General features: G+C 36.6%; 1 protein-coding gene across 2 annotated transcripts in view; it reads right to left on the reverse strand.

Moving 5' to 3' along the window:
* The window catches only part of STK3 (serine/threonine kinase 3), a 319,933-nt gene that overhangs the window by 87,639 nt on the left and 209,936 nt on the right, over positions 1-22,358 (reverse strand). For both annotated transcript variants that reach the window (XM_033438225.2, XM_004275350.4), the window contains one exon: positions 4,974-5,166. In XM_033438225.2, the coding sequence (XP_033294116.1) occupies positions 4,974-5,166 (193 nt within the window). The remainder of the gene's footprint in view (positions 1-4,973; positions 5,167-22,358) is intronic.

Below are 22,358 nucleotides of genomic sequence, written 5' to 3' on the forward strand. Positions count from 1 at the left end.
GTCATACTACATAGTGCCTACAAGGATATCATCAAAGACCTTGTCAAATACTTTCCCCAAATCATAAAACACAATATCCAAACCTAGCAGTTTCGCAATGCTATCAAAAAAGGAAATCACATTATTCTGATATGATTTGTTCCCAGTAACCTATGCTAACTTATAATTCAGGTCTCCTTCCTTGAAGGACTCACGAATGTTCTAGACTTCTGCCCAAGGGGATGTCAAGCTCACCGGCCCACAGTAATGATGTGATTTGGGGGTCAAACCTGGGTCTGTATATTGGGCCCACCACTTACTTGCTATGAAATCTTTGACAAGTCACTTCACATTCCCAAGTCTCAGTTTCCTTAGTGGCAAATGATAGTGACAATGTTACTTTACAGAGTCCTTGTGAGAAGTTAGTGAGATAATGTATGCAAAGTCCCAAGCACAATGTTTGGCCCATACTAGACACACAATTAATGAGAGCTATAACCTGAGAAATTTACCTTTTAGTCTCTTTTCTAAAAATAATAAATAAATAAAAATTAACTCTTTCATGCTTACATGGCACTTTCCTCATTTTCTCAAAAACACATCAAACTTCACAAACAGTGGAATACAGTTCTCTCACCTGCAAGTTATCTCAACACATTACTGATCATACTCCTAAACAGGAGATATCAAATCAGCTGAGTGCTCCCTTACCATTTCCTCACCTTGCCATTCAAATGTCTTGTATTCATGTTTGTGGTATTCTCTTCATTTTGGAGATCATTATTCTCTATAGAACCTCTCTGGCTATGTACTGGATAAAGAGAGATGGAGCAAGGTCTTGGAGGAGGCAGAGAAAGGTACGAGCAAGAGTCTGCCCTGTGAAGGAAGAGACCAGAGCTGCTGGATGGCTCAGTATCTCCACTCCCAGTCCCAGGAAGATCAGGTCTCCTTCACTGCACGAGGGAAGCAGGGCTGGGCTCTCCAGATGCTCCAGCTTCCCAAGTTGTTGGAAGGACAAACTGACATAGCGGGCACATGAAGATTAGCTGAAACCATGAAACAGAGCTGCTAACCTGACTGGAGAGTGTGGCTCTTCCTTAAATACTAACAGAGATAGTTTCCCCTTAGGGTAACTACAGGTACCAATCCAGCTCCAGCTCTGAAAGGCTAGAAAGTTCCACCACAGAAACAGAGCAGATCTGAACAAGATAAAAGGCCCCAGTTTTTTCTTTGCTGAAACAATTGCTCTTCCAGAGTTACCCACAAAGAAATAATCTCTACTAACTCATCAATTTAATGACAATGGATTCCTGACCTGGTCCTAATCTATTCCTTCAGGATAAAAAATCCTAAATGTTGATTTCCTTAATGACAACCAACATGCTTATACCTCATAATTCCAACTGGCCTAGACTAGTCTGGGTAAAGTATAACATATAAGGAAGTAGAGTTCCATGTGTAAATATTGGCTGATGCCAGATTGTGAAAGACCTGGGTTACCAAGCTGAAACCTGGATGTTACATGGGTAATGAGATCCCAGGGAAATGGGAATGGGAAGAGGGGGAGTGGGAGAGAGATGGTAAAAATAATGCCATCATCACTGAAAATAAGTTTGGAGAGTTCTTTGGGCATGCTCTCCAGGTCTATGCCCATTTTGTAAAAAGTAGATCAAATTTTAAATATTTCTTGTCATTTTACTCCAGTTCCCTTCAAAAGCTCTTTTAATAATTTTGCTTCCTAGGCACTTCCCTGGTGGTGCAGTGGTTAAGAATCCACTTGCCAATGCAGGGGACACGGGTTCGAGCCCTGGCCCGGGAAGATCCCACATGCCACAGAGCGACTAAGCCCGTGCACCACAACTACTGAGCCTGCGCTCTAGAGCCCACGAGCCACAACTACTGCAGCCTGCGTGCCTAGAGCCTGTGCCCCGCAACAAAGAGAAGCCCGCACACGGCCACAAAGAGCAGCCCCCGCTCGCCGCAACTAGAGAAAGCCTGTGCACAGCAACGAAGACCCAATGCAGCCAAAAAGTAAATTAATTAATAATTTTTTTAAAAAATAATAACTTTGCTTCCTAGAGTCAAATCACCACACTTTTCAGAGGTAAGGAAAACAGGCCTGTAATTTCCAGCTTCACAGATAAAGGTATAAAAAATTATGGAAACATAATTTAAACTGACAAGAATATTAAATCAGGCAACTCTTTTGAAACTCCAAAGGAAAAGGTGATGGAAATCAGTATATTCAGCACACAGTATAACATTCTAGAGATTTTAGAAAATTAAAAATAATATAATGCTATAATCTTTTAGGGAATAAAAAATATATATATAAAATCATTTTAGGGAAGAAAAATGTTAAAGACACATTAGCAAATGGGGCTTCCACTAATGTAACATAACCTAAGAGCTCATACCAACGCATCTAAGACGTTTTAAAGAAGATTTACATCATGAGGAAACACAAAACTAAAAGTAATTATGTGGTTTCACAGAAAGTAAGTTCTCCCTCAATAACTTCTTTACACTCTAAACTATTGCTATACTACGGTATGACGTAACCTGGGGGGTTACACTAACATCATTTGGTTCGATTTTTGGAAACATGGAAGTCCCACATTGTAACAGAATGATGTCTAAATGGTGGAAACTTAAAATACAAGGGAAGTTGTCTCATGGGATTTAAAACTTGCTAAAGCATATAAAACAATCACAGGGGGCTTCCCTGGTGGCGCAGTGGTTGAGAGTCCGCCTGCCGATGCAGGGGACACGGGTTCGTGCCCCGGTCCGGGAAGATCCCACATGCCGCGGAGCGGCTGGGCCCGTGAGCCATGGTCGCTGAGCCTGCGCATCCGGAGCCTGTGCTCCACAACGGGAGAGGCCACAACAGTGAGAGGCCCACGTACCGCAAAAGAAAAACAAACAAAAAAAACAACTACAGGGAACTCTACTTAATGCACTGTAGGGTCCTAAATGGAGAGGATATATCTGTATGTATGGCTGATTCATTTTGCTGTGCAGCAGAAGCTAACACAACATTGTAAAGCAACTACAGTCCAATAAAAAATAATTAGAAAAATAAAAATAAAATAAATAAAGCATATAAAACAACTACATAAACCACTATCTGCTCATTTTAAAAATGAGCTTTTAATAAAATCTCTGTGACCAAAAAAATCATACTTAGGACATAAAATTATGACATACATTGAATGATTTCTGTGGCTGTCAAAGCTGCAAGTCATTACATGAAATATGTGGAAATCTGTGCTATAATTTTAAAGCATGAGGTCTGATAAATCATTATCACATATCTCTTCCTTGAAATATAACAATCTAACATGAATTCGATTCCATAAATACTCATTTTTAAACCACTGTTTAAATGCTGATGTTCAACTATATTGACTACATGGAAAAAGTTGTTTATGTGGTTTCATAGGAAACGCAGTAGCTCTCTAAAGATAGAACAAAGCACCCAGTGATCTTCTAACTGGTCTGTTAAGAATCATAAAACTTGACTAAAAGAATTTTATCAGCTGAGGAAAAGCGATGCTACATGCTGATGGGAAATGTGTTGTAAATGATCTTATCTGTCTTTCTGATCTGCAAGGCATATGACTCGTACCCTAACACTAGCTAGCTCTGGAGGCCACAAGACCATTCAATGTAGCTGGGTGAGCATGTTACGGATGCAGAAGCGCTATTCTAGTAATATGCCCAGCTAGGAATCCAAGTCTTAGACTGCTTTTCAGGGCAAAGGCTCAAGAAACCTATCAATGCGGGAGATAAAAAAAATTCACTCCCCTCTCCTCCTTCCCACCCAGGATTAACTATGTGGCAATCTGTTTTCATCTTGTGCTTCTCGGCCCTCTCTTTCAAAGTATACAACCAGGATGGGCTATGTATACTAAGAAATGTGAAGAAAGCAACGGCAGTGAGCCAAATGACTTGAAGCTATGAGGTAAGACTTATCAAGCAGACTCACAGGGAGAGTAGCAAAAAGAAAGGGGTAGGCAAAAAGAAAACAAAAATGTCAGAGAGGAAATTCCTACCTATATCCATTTTACCTTATCAGCAAATCACTTGACTCTTTATAACTTTCTAGGCTCTACAATGCAAGAAGTCATGTATTACAGCTTTTGTGCCGTGGAGAAGTAGTTCTGTGTGGTGAAAAACAGCTTTGTGCTTAGACTTTGACATTGACCATACAGGACTAGAGTGGTAGGGGGAAGAAAAAGGCCAGTAGGTATCAGGAGGTAATTAATCTGCTTTTGCCTATAACTGAAAAATCACAATGTCCTTCATTGTTAACTGCAATCTTAAAGAGCCATATTTATACAAAAAGAAATGCTAGCCTGTGAAAGTATCTCTGTCTTCATCACTCTGTAAGCAACGGAGATCAGAGAGAACGCCTTAATCGTCATTTCAGCCCTGCAGCGCCCCTGGCACTGTGCCTAGCACACGACAAGCAGTAGTAAACATGCACTGAACTGAATTTTCTGCATGAGTATCCCTGTCTCTTGATTCTTCTTTCTAGTGTTTCTTCTTTTCCCACCTTATAGCCCTTATTTCTTCCCTTGGCTTGCTTCCCTCTGTCACTGCAGCTTAACTGATGACTTAGACAACATGAAATAATATTATGTTGTATTATTTGGAACAGAATTTTAGGTTCACGTTTTTAATTGGAAAAGTAAATGTTAGGAACGCTATCTTTTTATCTCAAAAAATACTTTACAAATTAAATTATGGGTTAGCATCCTTCAACAGAAAAAAGTTCCTTAACACTAAGTTAAAGATGTGCTACTTTCTGCTATATTAAAAGAATTTTTGAAAATTCACTTGTGCCATATTCCTTTCACTGTTAAACAAAGCCAAGAAACAAAATTTTCCACAACTGGCTATAACAAGCAACACAGAACTATCCTGCTTTCTATAGAAGTATACTCTCAAAACAGAAAATTAATATTCAATGGGAAAAAAAAGCCACATACTTTTCATAGTTCCATCTTCTTCTTCCTCATCCTCACTGTTTATAACCATGGTCCCCAAGTCAGATTCTAACATTGTGCTGTTATGTTCAATCATGGTCTGGGCCCCTTCACTCATCGTGCTTGTGGCCCGCATGGTGCCCACGCTTTCCGAGCTAGTCTTCACCATGGTGTGGGAGTCCAGCTCATCTTCATCCTGCAAACAAAACACTGCAGTGAAGGAAGACTTTTCTAACACAGATGGATATCTTACGATACTATGAACATATTATATTTTAATAATGAAAAATACTACTATCACTACTAATTTTAATGTAAGGACATAAATACAGTGTTATCATAAGACCCAAAAGTTATCCAAAATAACCTAGAGCTTTAGGTAATTGAAGCTCAAGCAACAGAAATTGTTTGATGAAATAGCAGGCTGCTAGTTGTTCTTAAAATAAGGATTAAGACAGGAAGATTATTAACAAAGGATATATAACAAAATAAACAAAAGAGAGCAGATTAAAGACAGAACATGTTGGCACTATTATAACAGCTTTAACAATGTTTATAACTTTGTACAAAAGCCATTAGCTTTTTAAAAATTATGATAAATATACATAACATAAAATTTACCATTTTAAGCATTTTTCAGTGCACAGTTCTGTGGCATTAAGTACATTCACAGTGTTGTCCAAGTTGTCCAATCATCATCAATATCCTTTTCGAGAAATTTTTCATTATCTCAAACAGAAATTCTGTACCCATCAAAAACTAACTCCTTATTACTTCCTTCACTCAATCCCTGGTAACCTCTATTCTACTTTCTGTTACTATGAACTCACCTATTCTAGGTACCTCATAAAAGTAGAAGCATGTCTTTTGTGTCTTTTGTGTCTGGCTTATTTCACTTAGCATGTTTTCAAGGTTCATCCGTGTTGTACCAGACGTCAGAATCTCATTCCTTTTTAAGATTGAATGATATTCCATTGCATGTACACACACACACACGCACACACCTTTTGTTTACCCATTCATTTGTTAATGGACATTAAGGTGTTTACACCTTTTGGTTATTATGAATAATGTTCTGAACACTGGTATATAAGTATCTACAGATAGATGGTCCCTGACTTACGATGGTCCGACTTAGGATTTTTCAACGTTACAACCGTACAAACGAGATACACATTGAGTAGAAACGGTAGTTCGAATTTTGAACTTTTCCTGGGCTAGCGATATGCAGTACGATACTCTCGCGATGCTGGGCAACAGCAGCAAGCCGCAGCTCCGTCAGCCACGTGATCAGGGATGCAAACAACCCATACATTTACAACAACTCTGTACCCACACAACCATTCTGTGTTTCACTTTCAGTATAGTATTCAAGGAATTACGTGAGATTCCACACTGTTATAAAATAGGCTTTGTGTTCGATGATTTTGTCAAACTGTAGGTTAATTTAAGTGTTCTGGGCACGTTTAAGGTAGGCTAGACTAAGCTATGGTTTTCGGTAGGTTAGGTGTATTAAATACATTTTCAACTTAACGATATTTTCAACTAAAGATGAGCTTATCAGGACGTAGCCCCATCATAATTTAAGGAAGGTCTGTATTTGAGTCCCTGCTTTCAATTCTTTTGGGTGTATGCCTAGAAGTGCAATTTATATCAAATGGTAATTCTCAATTTTGGGGGGAACTGTCAAAACGTTTTCCACATTGGCCACACCATTTTACATTCCAACAGTGTACAGGGTTCCAACTTATCCACATCCTCACCAGCACTTGTTATTTTCCCTTTTTTTTTTTTTCTTTTTGAGAACAGACATCCTAATGGATGTGTGGTACCTCATTGTGGCTTGATTTGCATTTCCCTAATAACTAGTGATATTGCGCACCTTTTCATGTGCTTATTGGCCACTTGTGTATTTCTCTGGAGAAATGTCTATTCAAGTCCTTTGCCCATTGTTGTTATAGATTGTTTTTTGTTGTCGTTGAGCTGAAGAAGTTCACTTTATGTTCTGGATATTAATCTCTTATCAGATATATGATTTGCAAATATTTCTCTCCATTCTGTAGGTTGTCTTTTCACTCTCTTGATAAGTTTCTTTGATACACAAAAGCTTTTCATTTTGATGAACTCCGATTTATCTATTTTTTCTCTTTTGTTGCCTGTGCTTTTGTTGTCATATCCTAGCCATTGGCTTTTAAATGTAAATTCACAGAAGAATCAAGTCAGTAATATAAGTATGAACCAAAAAATACTCTTTAGAATGTTCACCAGAAGATAAACTGGAATAGGGCCATAAAACTAAACTAACAAATTCTGTTTGAGAAACCAAGCAATGTGCTATTTAGAAAAACTTGATCGTGTACTGAAATTAATTTATATCTATTCCACTTGAAGTAGAAACAAACAAACAAAACCTAAGTTCTGACAGAGGTCAAAATGCAAATACTGGAAAACAGGAACATCCATGTTGTTCTCAGCTGTTTGACAGCCCTCCTCATCCTCAACCTACAGGATAAATTCAGCATTATATCTCAAAGTCTTCTGCTCTTCTTTCATGAGCTTCTCTTCTTTTAGAAGACTTCTTCATTCTTATGCATTCAACTATCTAATATATCGAGGACTCCCAAATCCTGACATCTTTCTGACTTTACTTACTACTTAAATGCTTAATGATGTTTAAAACTCAACATTCTAAAAAATAAATAAATAAATAAATAAAAAATAAAATAAAACTCAACATTCTCAAACGAGATCATTTCATCCATCTCCTTGGCCCCCTCCAGTCTGCCTCCATCCCCGACAATAACCACTACAAAGCACAGTCATCTTCATTAGCTAACTGAGAGTAAAACTGCAATGTCTTTTGGGGGTTATTTTCTTTCATACCCTATATACTATCAGTCAACAAGTTCTTCTTCAAAAAATTCTCTCTCAGCTCCATCTCTTCTTTTCCATTCCCACTGCTACTGAGTATATTCCTCCTTACCTCATGCCTGAGTTACTGCAGGAAGAGCACCCTGACCTCCTAGAATCAGACAGATGTTAGTTCAAATCCTGGCTCAACTCACTTAGTAGCCTTAAGACCTTTAGGGAACCTATTTAAACTCTCTGAACTTTAGATTCTTTCATTGGTGTTATGATGATTAAATGAGAAAAGGTATGTAAAATGCTTGCATGCTACTAGGAATAAGGTAGTTTCACCCCTTCTTCAAAGTATACATACTATACCAATCTTTCTTGAATACTACTTGTATTATAATATTCTTCTACTGAAGAATCTATAATGGCTCCCAGTTCTTGCCTGCACTGAAAGCTAAACAAAGCTGCCTAGATTTTAATGTCCTCTATGTTATCTTATTTTACATGGCCAGTCCTATTTTCCCATTGTTCACATATCATTCAATAGAGTCAGGCTGACCTCAACTGAGTCTCCAGCTGCCATAAACCCATATGCTCATTAAAGACTTCATCTTTGCTCACATCACATCTTCTTTTCTACCCAGGATGCTCTTTCCTCTCTAATTCATTTTAATTAAATCCTATCTAGTTCCAGATCAAGTATCTATTACCTTTATGGCAAATTCAGTCTTTATTAATTATCCTCTTTTCCAAACTTCTAGAATTTATAAAACCTGCATTACACACTTTTGCATTTAAATTATGATCTCATATTGTAACTGTTTCATAAAATCTTTTATAAATGTAAGTACCCATGGATAAGAGTGCCTTACAGTACTTCTGAATCTACTAAAGTGTTTCATTCAGTAGTCCACACACAGTAAGCATTCATTTATATACTTACTTTATCACAGAATTATAAAACCATGAACCTTTAATAATTCAACCCCTCATTTTATACATAAAAAACCGAGGCCCACAGAAAGTAAGAGACTTCCCCAAGGTCACATACCTACTTAAAAGTGGAGCTGGGACTAAGAAACTAGTTCCTTTATTTCTTAACCCATTATCCCAGCAAGTACATATACCTTACTTACATTTAAATTTTGATCTACTTGAATGCTTAAGTTAGAGGTGCAGGTTTACAGTTTTAAAAGCTTATGTCACCAGCTCCTACGCCCAAAGAGTCCCATACAAATTACTTGGTCCATCCTAGTCACAGCCACTGTCTTTTCTTGGACTATTAGAACAGCCTCCTGGCAGTTTTCACTGTTTCCCCTCTTGCCCCCGTTAGTCTCCCACATAACAGGCAGATGGATCCTTTCAAAAGACAAATCACATCATGTTACGCTCCTGCTCAAAACCCTGCATTTGGCTTCCCATCACACTTACATTAAAGCCCAAAATCTTTATCATGGCCAAATGTGATCTGGCCCAGTAATATCTGCCAATCCTATCTCCTATCACATTCCTTCTCACTCACCAAGTTCCAGCCAGGCTGGCCTCCTTTGCTATTTCTTGTGCATTCTAAGCATGTTCCTCCTTGGGCTTTTAAATTGGCTGTTCTCTCAGCCTAGAATGCTCTTCTTTAAGACAGTTTTATTTTTTGCTTAACTCAGGTCTCCACTTAGATGTTAACCTCCTTAGTGATGCTTTTTCTGACCACCATTCCAAAATCGAAGTCCCCATCAATCTTTTATCCTTCTATATTCTTCATAGCCTGTACCTGGTTTTTCTACCAGTATGAGTTTGATAAAGGCAAAGAAACCTTCTTTTTCACAGATGAACCCTCAGTGCTTAGAACATCTGGCATATATTAGGTACTTGATAAAAATTTATTTAATAAATGAAGCAATTCATATTTGTACCTAATTCATTCAACAAGCATTTATTGTAAACTTATAATATGTCAAGGAGTGAACCAGGCATTGGAAATACAAAGATGAATAAGAAACGGTTTTGCTCCATTTTTGTTTTTTTAACAAGTCTGAAGTCTAAGAGAAACTGACATGTGAACAATAAATTACAAGGCAATTTGTTAAACGCTGTAAGGAAAGTGTTGCCAAAGTACAATGGGAGTACCAAAAGCACAGCCTCTGCCTCCACCTCTGTCAAATGAAGAAAGCCTCACAGAGGACACTGCCCTTAAATTAGGTCTTAAAGGATGGGAAGACTGTAACATTTAATATATATACACAAGTGGGGGTGCTTTATATTACAACTTCTTTTTACAACAGAACGACACTTAGACATCCCTTCTCAGCTTAGACACCCCGAGACTGAATTAGGTGTCATACTTTTGTATTGCTATAGCAACTTGTGCTTATGCCTATCATACACTTATTACACAATTGTCTGTACCCGACTTGTCCAAATCTATTAAATAGACTCTAAAAGCTATTATAAGGGCAGTAACCAGATATTGTTAACAGTTATATACCTGGTATCCAGTACAAAGCCTTGTTCTCATTACATAATCTATTATATTAATGTTAAAGCCCTCATTATGAGTTAGTGCTAGAGCATAGAATGTTATGCAAGGTTCTATTGTAGAACTTTATTTAAACCGACTAATTATTTAAAACATAGAATGGCTATTAAAGAAACATCGGGAGGGAAAATAATACCGTTAATTAGAATTATTCAATTGATCACTTATCGAATAATGATAAAACAGTTATCATCAATGACTTAGAAGCACTATACTAAGGACTTTCTGTAGGTCACTCCTATTTAATCCTTTTATTAATTCTGTGAGATATTATTGTCCCCGTTGTGTAAATGATGAACCTGCAGTTCAAATGGGTTTAATAATTTGTCCAAGGTCATATAACAGATAAGTCAAAGGGCAAGGATTCTAACCAGGTTGTTTGATTCTAAAGCCCAATATCTAACTTCCAATTGTATAAGGTCTTCTAAATTTTAAATTATTTCTCAACTCTAGTTTAATTTATATTACAGGTTAGCTAGAGCATGCTTCATTTTGCTAAGTTAAGAGATGAAGAAACTGACATACACATAAGTAAACTAATTTGCACTTGGTCAAAAAAGCTAATAAAAAAGGTTTTACTCTTTTTAGTAGACTCCACTAAGGAGGGAGGAAAAAAGTTGATTTTCTATCAGTTCTTTTTAAAACTCTACTGCTAAGTTAATACCTTATTTTATCGTGGTTGCAAACCAGTTAATTCTCCAAACATTAAATCTGTTTTTATATGTGTGAGTCATTTATCTCTTATCCTTATAAGATTCAGTGCTGTGACCGTTAAATTTAACAAGAAACACAACATCTGGTTGGTGTGAAATAATACTTTAAAATTTTCTTGTATTCTAGATTAGACTTGAATCTATGCTGGAATAATGAAGCTTGCACCTCCGGATGCACATAACTGGCTTAATCTATAAAATTATAAAAGCACTAAATCAAGTTTGGAAGGGATCGTTTTCACTGCATATTATTTTCACTTACATAGTCACTTTGCTAAAGGATGCTAAACCAATTTACAAATTGACAGTAAAAAAAAAAACCAGTAATGAAAAAAATAATGAGCACTCAATTCACTAATGAGAGGGTGGCATCCAAACAGTAATTACTAAAGTATGGAAGGAATGAGAAGTTCTTTTTTATGAAATTAGCAAATCAAACACTAAAAATTTGGTGATGGTTTTGAAAACTTTTCAGTAACACTTTTTACTTCTTTAAATCATTAACTCAAATTATTCTTAATATTTGAGATGATTGCTAAAATTTCCATTTGATACTTTAACATTTTCATAATAAAACAGTTATTTATAATGTTTTTCCAAAGTTATACTTCATTTATATATACTCTGTTACTCCTTACAAGAGAAAAGCAGAAGAAAAACATGTTGATACTTTATAGAAAAAGGTCTGCAGAGCAGATGCTTCCCCACTGTAGAAAGCGGCCAATTCCAGTAAGGAATACAATAGCATTTTCAATCAGTGGTCATCATGTGCCAGGAATGCAAAACAGAGTACTGACGATAATCCAGGTTATGAATCATAAAATCCACATGGAATACAAATATTTGAAAACATCATTAGGAAATCCTACTCCACTGCTAAGACAGATTTATGCTATAACAGTCTGAGAAATAATCAGAGCCTTTGCACTAGGTATCTTTACATTTGCAATATCTACCACCTTAAAGGATTTTCTAAATATTCAGCTACTATCTGATTGATTTAAAGGATATTAACACAAACATTTTAGAAAGCATTTGTCATTTCTAACATTAATGAGATAGACTATGCTTAGATAAATAGGTGTCTTTTTAATTTGACATATTCTAATTATTTTCTCTTCCTGAAATGATATTAAATACTTCTTTATTACCTATACAATTACATAACAGTACATTATCAATACAGAACAATGATCTTAGTGACACTGATTCAATTAGACACTCCTATTGGGTATGCATTCTACTACAGCATGAAAAAATTTATTTTTCAGGAAAAAAATGAATGTTTAAGACACATAAGTGAACCAATTATACAAAAAGTTGCATTATAGTGGTCTAGATATCTGTAAAACGTTTTAGAGGCGCTAATCAGGGATGGCACTGACAGCAAAGAATAATGTATCAAAACATACTACAAATACAAAACTGAGCTTTCAAGATAGTAAAGGAAATCTCCAAGAGCCCCAAACAACTAGGAACTAGAGTGAGAATGAGCTAAATCTGACCTTAGGGCTGCCATAGGGGCATGTGATGATGGGGGTGCGATGGTGATGGGTTATCCATTTTAATGGATAAAGGAAGGCAAGAGTCTTTGGGTTCTCTCCAAAGTAGAACTGAAACTCTTACATAAAATTGGGAATCTTGAAAGTCTACATCCTCAGTGAAAGGACAGACAAGAAAAACGTACTCACAGATAAGGGAGATGACATATAAACTTGTCTGCCTCACCTGGGCTATAGGTAAAGATGAGGAATGGATATGGTGGGGGGTTTTCCCTTTAGGATGTACAGACATAGGTTTGGGTTTTCTAACATTACCCACATGGTCTGGGGAACCCCATGCTGAGAAATTAGTCGAATGCAGTCTCAGTATGGAAGCACCCCGGGTGCCTGATGAAAACAAATTAAAATCCACCCTAAAGGGACTCCTACTCAACCTTCAACCCAGAACTCACATCATTCTCAGAGATAAAATTCAACTAAACTTGAGCTTACAAACAGACAAACAACGAATAAACAAGCTGCCAAGATGGATGGAAAAAAACACAGAATTAAGACTCACTTGCTCCTTAGAATTAAATTACTCCCCTTAGACAGCTGGATCTTTCTAAGATAAAAATTTCTAGGACCAAAATTAGGAAAGAGTAGACAGTGGCACCCTAGGTTGTGAAAAACAAGCACAAAGGTAGAAATATTATGGCTGGAAGGCAAAGCGTTAAGTGAGTTGGGCTGCATTAAGGAATGGCCTACAGGTTACAGAGTGCTTTAAACACTGGGAGCCAGCATGCGCTGCTTGGCAGAGTGATGGGAACCTTGCGAACGAAGGGGTGAATTGGAGAAGGAGACTGAAGAGAGCCTGGAATCAGAAGGTTATTACTGAAATCTAGATTTGAGGTGATTAGAATCTGTGCTGACGTCTGGAGCCTGTGCTCCTCAACGGGAGGGGCCACAGCGGTGAGAGGCCCGCGTACCGCAAAAAAAAAAAAAAAAAAGAATCTGCGCTGAAAAGGTCCTATACAAACCGGTTTAAATGACAAGTCCAATCTAAAAGACATCATGAAAGAAGAAACAACATATTCTAGAAACTTTCTGGACATCAAATACAATGAATCAAAAATAACTACAATATTCTGGACCTAAAGAGGCCAAACTGACCTTAAAGAGAAAACTGTAAAAGATTCTAATCTGAGTAGATGAAGACAGAAAATAAAATAGATAATGCCAGTTATTGATAACCAAAAAATGACTTAATGGAATTTGCCACTTTAGCACATGATAAAGGCACTGAATTCTAATAATTAATTTGTGGGGAAAGAGTCAAATAAGAAGTCAACACAGTCCAGCAGTTAAGAATCCGCCTTCCAACGCAGGGGACGCGGGTTTGATCCCTGATCCGGAAACTAAGATCCCACATGCCCGTGCGCTCTAGAGTCCACATGCTGCAACAACTGAGCCTGTGTGCTCTGTGCGCCACAACTAGAGAGAAGCCCACGCCCCGCAAGGAAGGATCCCGCATGCCACAACAGACCCCATGTGCCGCAACTAAGACTCAATGCAGCCAAATAAATAAATAAAATGAAATATATATTTAAAAATTATTTTTTTTAAAAAAGAAATCAACATGGCATGTGCAGTGCAACTTCAAGGAAATGAGCATAAAATTGGGGAAACCTGTGGCAGGTTTTACTTTTCTCCCCATGAAGAATTAAATCAGGTCTTGGTGGTTGTGCTCACATGCTAACCTGTGTCAGTAAATAAATTTTAATCATTCTTGAGTTAGAAAAGGCAAAAATCAAAGGGAACTATTGTACATTTGCTTGTATGCCTCACATCATGGATGAGCCCTGTGTACCATTAAATTAAAGGCACTCTCTACTATAGCAAGGTGAAACTACTGATGTGACCCAACAGAGCATTCATTATCTTTAAATTCCACTTCCAAATCTGGTAAAGGATAGCACTTATCCATTGCCTCTGTTCTCAATACATCTGCAGTGTCTACTATTTCTGTGTTACAAGTGGAAGAGCCCACAGCAGAATCAACTGGTTAACTCGGTCGCATTCAGTACCATATTCAACCCAACTGAGCTAAGAACTACTGAGAAAACATCAGAAATATTCCCCTTCAAACTGCCATCCTTAAGCACTGTGGCAATGTCTGACAGGTTTAAAAAAGTAATATATTGATATTCACCAATTAAATATTACTAAGACTTACAGTATGTGGAAACCTGTACAAAGAATGAACTTCCTTCCCACCGATATAAGTAGGTGTTCCTTCTACTTAACTGCAAAAGCAGCAGAAGAGCTTATACAGCTGCTGTCTTTGACATACCTATCTTTAACTAACAAAAACGTCTGCCTTCATGCATCCTAACTTTCTGCACGCTCATGGGCATGTTTTAAAGTTACATCAAAGCTTTCACGATCTCCGAAAGTCATTAACGACTTGTTCATCAGTACAACAAACCTAAAAGGTGAGAAGGGTGTGGGCAGGACTTCAGAGGCTCCATGATGCAAGACTGTACAAGTTCCTGGCATTATATTAAAAGCTTCCAAACAAAAGATTATCTTACATCCCCTGTGCACAATACTGATATACAATAGAGTAAATTTAAAAAGTAAAAGCAACCTTAACCATGACTTCTCTTTTTTCTCTCACAGCCAAAAGCATGTCAAAGGATTAACAAAATATAAAGATTATAAAATCAAATATTTTAAAATAAAAATAACACCTTTAAAAACTGTTGTGTTGTTACAAGCAGTTTATAAAAAATCCACAAGAGGGCACCAAAGACAAAAGGCTAGAACAAATTCCATTAATTTGTGATTTACACAGATAAAACAGGTTCATAAAATATTATTTTATTTACTAACATACTATCAATACCTTTCAGAAACAGACTATTGGCCACTGATTTTTTTAAAAAACTGATATATTTTAAAATACTATAGCCACTACCATGTTATATTTTTATATAAGTAACATTTATGTTTCTTAAGGGACAGCCTACATTCAGTAATCTCCCCAATGACTTGCATATAATAGCAGGAGCTCAGTGAACACTTGTTGATTCCACAAAATTGACAGAAACATACAACAGGAAATATCAAGTATTCATATCACTGTGTCACTGCATTCTAAATTGCTTTCATATAAACAGACTTAGGATTGTATTATCTTATGTTCTTAGAACAAATAGAACTAACAGCTAATTTGTCTTTGAAAATAATTTCTTTTTATTATCCTTTCTTTCTCTTCCTCCTTTTCTGCTCCATTATGGTCATGTTTAACAACAAATAGAAACTTTTAATATATACTTAACAAAAGAAATCACTTGTACAAACTCAGAAATGATAACTTTATAAAATGACTTTAAAAAATCAGCTTCCAAAACATACAATTTAGAAGGAGACTGCCTGAATCACAATAAAATAACGATATTAATTTTAGCATGCAGTTACATTACTGAAACTCCTGATAACAAAAGACATTCTGGGGCAGAGAAATGCCAAGTCAGGGCAGCAAAAAACAAGCAATTACCCCCAAAACAAAATATTTATCACATGTTTGACTTAAGCATTGCTCCAGGAATACTTCATGTACCAGTATGTACCTTATTATTTTTAAATGCAGATACTTTCTGTGTTGACGATAATCTTGTGGCACTATGCTAAATAATAAGGGGTTAAGTCAGTTAAACCCCATTATAAAGCAATTTTATACACATAGTTATTGATTTCATAAATATTGATTAAATATTTATAAGTACCCACTGTGTGCAAGGCAGTGTGCTGAGATACAGTCTTTGTCTTTGAGAAATGTACAGGTTAGTGGAGAAAGTTAGAAAGTAGACATAAATACAGTGAGATAAGCATTCTCACAGAGCTAAACACAGATACCACGGGAGCACAGAGGAGCACTTGCCTGACTGAAGCCTTGGAGGAGTATCATGAAAAGTTCCCCCTTTCCAGAGGAATCAATGGCTGAGATGCCTCCTGAAGGATAAGGAGTTACTCAGGCAAATGAGGGTGACCTAAGAAGTGGTCTAGCAGAAGCAGCAACTGATGTTTTTCTTTAGACACTTTTTGAGCAATCTCGCTTTTGCTTAAGGTTTAACCACCAAATGCAGAAAGCCTGCTGATACTCCAACTGCTTGAGCGCTCTCCCTTGGGGTTCAAAACTGCATATCCAGCTGGCTGCCACAAAATGACTTTGATGACCCATGGACACGTCAAATTAAATAAGTTCTAAAATGATCTCATCTTACCCAGAAAGTTGCCCTGTAGAGAGTACTGCTGGAGAATACTTCAGCCACAATATGATAAGAGGTGGAGAGAGAGTATGATGAAGTGAAGACACAAAGGCTCTGACTATTTTATCAAGAAGTCTGGTTATGAATAATTTGTTGTTGATTTCTTCTTTAGTTTTTTAATGGTCAAAATATAACTACATTTTAACACTGAGGAAAAAGGCCCTAGAAGAAAGGGATAATGTGACTGACTGAAAAGGCCTACACAGACACGATTGTCTAGAAAATTTCAAAGAATCGACAAAAACCTCCTGGAACTATATAATAAGTGAATATAGCGAAGCCACAGGATACAAGGGTAATATAAAATATTCACTTGCTTTCTCTATACCAGGAAATAATAACTGGAATTTGGAATTTAAAAAAAAATCTTTAAGGTGCACGCACACACACACACACACACACACACACACACACAGAAAAACACGTTAAGTCTTAAAAAATATGTATAGAATCTGTGTGCACTGATGAGAAAAAGCAAAGATCTAAATAAACTGAGAGACATTCATGTTCACGGATTAAAAGACTCAAAATATGGTTAAGATATCATTTCTTCTTAACTTAATGTATAGCTTCAATTCAACCACAATAAAAATTCTAGCAAGCTAACATGTAATTGTCAACAAAATGATTCTAAAGATTACATGGAAAGGAAAAAGGCCTAAAACAGCCAACACAATAATGAATAAGAAAAATAGTTTGAAGACTCCAATTTTTAGACTTCTATAAAATTACAGTAATCAAGACAGTGTAGTATTGGAAAAAGAATAGATACATATATCAGTGATAAATCAATGGAACAGAACAGAGAGCTCAGAAACAAACCCACACAAATACAGTCAACTAATCTTTGAAAAGGGCACAAAGGCAACTCAATGGAGAAAGGATAATCTTTTAAATAAAGGGTGCTGGAACAACCAGATGGCCATATGAAAAAAAATACAACCTAGACTTAGACCTCATGGCTTTCACAAAAATTAACTCGAAATAGATCATAGAACTTAATATAACATGCAAAACCAGAAAACTTCTGGAAGAAATCATAGGAGAAAATCTATGTTACCTTTAGTTTGGTGATGAGTTAAAGCATCAAAAGCAAGATCCATTGGAAAAAAACAAAACCAAAAACCGATTGGTGATATTAAAACAAAAACTATTGCTCTGTGAAAGACACCATTAGGAAAATGAAGAGACAAGCCACAGACTGAGAAAATATTTGCAAAACACTGCCTTATTTTAAAGGACTTGTGTCCAAAACACACGAACAACTCCTTAAAAATAAACAGTAAGAAAACTAAAAATGGGGAAAAGTACTGAATAGACATCTTGTCAAAGAAGATAAATGGCAAGTGAGCATATAAAAAGACGCCCAACACCTTTTGTCATTAGGAATTACAAGTTACACCAACAACGAGATACCACTAAATACTTGTTAGAATGTCTAAAATGCACAAAAAAACAAAACAAAACAAAAACTTGACAATATTAAGCGCTGGTGAACATGCTTAGCAACAGAAATTCTCATTCATTGGTGGAAATGCAAAAATGGTGTAACACTGGAATAGAGTTTGGTATTTTCTTACAAAGCAAAACATATCATCAGATCTACCAATTACTGTCCTAGGTATTTACCCAACTGATCTGAAAATTTACATCCACACAAAAGCTGGCATGAAAATGCTTACAGCCACTTTATTCATAATTGCCAAAAGCTAGAAATGACCAAGATGTCCTTCAGTAGGTGAATGGATAAACAAATTGTGGTACATCCATCCAAAGGAATACTATTTAGTGAAAAAATGAGCTATTAAGCCACAAAAAGACATAGATGAATCTTAAATGCATATTGTTAAGTGAAAGAAGCCAGTACTGTTTGATTCAATTACATGATATGGAAAAGGCAGAACTACAGATGGTAAACAGATGAGCAATTGCAGAGGGCTTGGGGGTAGAGGGAGAGTTTAATAGGTGTAGCACAGGGATTTTTTCGGGTGGTGAAAATATTCTGCAGGATACTGCAGTGGTGACTATGTGACACCATGCATTTGTCGAAACTCAAAGAAGTTTATACTATAAGGAGTGAACCTTACTTAATGTATGCAAATTTAAAAACATATTTCAGGTGGTCAGGAGATCCCAGGATGGAATGCAGAATGTGACACACACAACCTTGGAAGTGAGTGGAATCTGTAAGACTTAAAACAAAAAGCACTGTACATAAGCACCATGCTCTACTTGATAAAGTTGTTCCCATGGGGATATGGGTTAATTCTGAAACCACTATACATGCACACGGGAACTGAAATATTTAGCAAACGGGTGGGTGGTAGATGGAGGGAGCCAGGTTTTTCACCATTGCAGGGGGGAGTTATAAACAAGCAAGCAGAGGCAGATAGAAGGATCCATGTGGTAATGGATCAGAGTCAGAGACATCAGTATGAATTCATGTTTAGCTTAATATAGGTAAAGATGGAGATATATATATACATATAATTACATGTATATACACAAGTTAGCACGCACACACATATACCTCCTTGCTTTGTCTACTGAGAGGGATCAATAACGTGACAATATGCCACAGTAGCAACAAGTACATCTACAGTCCATATCTTGGTTTCTAATACCATTCTCTAATAAAGGAACTAGCTCCTAGGATTCTAGAAACTGTGGCAGGAAATATACAAACTGAATCTAGAGTATCTTACAGTGTCAGAGAGTAAGGAAGTAAGTAAAGTAAACGCAAACCCACAATGATGGGGTTATGTCAAAGGGACAAAAGTGCCAACCGTAAGAGGTTCCAATGGCCAAAGCTGGAACAATCTGAACAAGAAAATACATAAGGTAGGATTGGATTATAACCCAAAGTGTAAACTAAATAACCATGAGTCAGTGAGATATATATGACTGAATAAATAAGTGGAGAAAATAGACAAATCTCCTGTGTAGAAGAATTCCTACATAACTTCCCACTCCTCAAGTGTGGGCTGTGTATTATGATTTCCTTCCAAAGAATACAGTATGGAAAGGAGAAAAGAGTAATTTTGTTGTGAAGAAACCTGACAAACACTACATCAGCCAGGTGATCATGGGTAACACTGACAATGATAAGTCATGCTAAGAAAATGTATCTGTGATATTGTGATATAAGAAGAAATATAGATTTGATCTGTCCGCAGTTCCTGGCACAGTACTTCTAAAACCCTTACAATTTCCTGAGTGATATGTGTGGGAGGAGCACGTTTTCTTATTCATAATAAGCCCCTTTCAGCCTTGTCTGGCTTTATGCTAATAAGGTGACTCCTGGAGGATGAGGGCTGGTTGCCAGAGGAACCAACCAGGTGATCAGAGGGTTGGAACTTTTAGGCCTACCCTCCTGACCTCCAGGAAGGGGAAAAGAGTTAGGGATTGAGTTAATCACCAATGGCCAATGATTTAATCAATCATATCTCTGTAAAGGAACCTCCCTAAAAGAAGGGTTTTGGAGAGCTCCCAGGTTGGTGTATAGATCAAGGTGCTAGGAGACTGGCATGCCTGGAGAGGGCATGGAAGCTCCACACATCTTCCTCATCCTATGCATCTCTTCCGTTGGTCTGTTCCTGAGTTGTATCCCATATTGGAAATAGTTAAGTGTTTTCCTGAGTTCTGTGAGCTATTCTAGAGAATTAATGAAACTGAGGAGGGAACTGTGGAACCCCTGATTTATAGCCAGTTGGTCAAAGTATGGGAGACCCAGACTTGTGACGAGCATCTGAAGTGAGGGAGGGGACAGGTTTGTGAGACTGAGTCCTTAACCTGCAGGGTCTGTGCTAACTCCAGATAGTCAGTGTCAGAATGAATTAAACTGTAAGACACCCAATTGGTAAACTGGAGAATCGCTTGGTGTGGAAAATCCACACATTTGGTGTCAGAAGTGTTATAAGTAGAGGAAATGAGTTTTTCCTTTAATACTCTTGATATAAATGTGATGAGACTAGCCTTTACTTCTGTAGTCTCTCTCCCAAAACCCAATAACCTCAGTGTCATCATAAGAAAAAATATCAAATAAATCCCAGCTGAGGGACATTCTACAAAACACCTAACCAGCATTTCTCAAAGTTCTCAAGAACATCAAAAACAAGGATAATCTGCGAAACTGTGACATCAAGAGGAGCCTAAGGAGACATGGTGACTAAATGTAAATGTGGTATCCTAGATGGGTCCTGAAACAGAAAAAGGACACTAGGTAAAAACTAAGTAAATCTGGATAAAGTATAGACCTTAGTTGAAAACACTTATTAATACTGATTCATTAATTGTAACAAATGTACCATACTAACATAAGATTTTAATAGGGGAAATTGGATGTGGGTATATGGAAACTCTCTGTACTATTTTCACAATTCTTCTGTAAATATAAACGTATTCAAAAATTAAAAGTTACTTCAGAAAAAGAAAATGGAAGAAATTCATTTATTTGAATTTATATTTACTAAATAAATATTTATGTCACAAAGTCCAACACGAGAATCTACAGGTCAATGGTCCTCATCTACATTAGAATCAGCTAGGGAGCTCTGAAAAAATTCTGATGCCTGGGCTTCAGCTTATATCAATTAAATCAGAAATTTCTCAGAGTAAAAACCAAGCATTATTGGCTTTTCTTTTCCCCTCCAGAAGTAGATAGGTTGTTCAAATGTATAAAGAGATAGATCAAGTGACATAGCCATTTGCTGAATATTCTACACATTATATTAAACATTACAAATCCCAAGGAATCATTTTTCCATTAGAGATAACTAAAATACCAGACTTTTAGTGATTCATGTATATAATTTTTTGTATTGACAAGAACAGTGCTCTGTACTCTATCACTTAACCAAAAAATCTGTTGGAATCTCTTTTCAGAAAAAGATATTTTAAAAATATTTAGCAAATTTCAGTACATACATGCTTAAAAAAAAGAGAGAGAGAATGCCCTGAAGCGCATCTTATTTTCAAAAAGGCATGCTTTATTGGATAAGATTTTTTTAACTCTTACATGGCAGAAAATACACATAGATTTGCTTTATATCCTACTATGAATGCTCCTTGGTAAAACAAAATGTCGTATTTGTAGAAAGTTGTTTTGAATAGAAAGAGCAATACCATTAGTAGATACTCTTTAAAAAATAGTTTTTCTATAGATAATTTAGGTATTTACAGTAAATATGAACAAATGTATTTATGCTTTTTAATCAACTCACACTAAGGATTTGGGAATATCTTCCACTGACATCCGGAAAACAAATTCTTTCTTACTATGTAATACAGTTGACCCAACTCAGCACCAAATTTATATCACATGCTCAGAAGTGCCCCAAAAAGAAGATCTTTGCCATGTTTAGCAATGCTTAAACTAGCACAAAAACCTTGATATTGGGATTAACCTGCTGCAGAAATCTCTGTTTACAATTTGTTTAATTTTAAAAATCTGTACAATTACCTCAGCACCGATC

Source organism: Orcinus orca, chromosome 17 (assembly GCF_937001465.1).
Source record: "Orcinus orca chromosome 17, mOrcOrc1.1, whole genome shotgun sequence".
Taxonomy (NCBI): Eukaryota; Metazoa; Chordata; class Mammalia; order Artiodactyla; family Delphinidae; genus Orcinus; species Orcinus orca.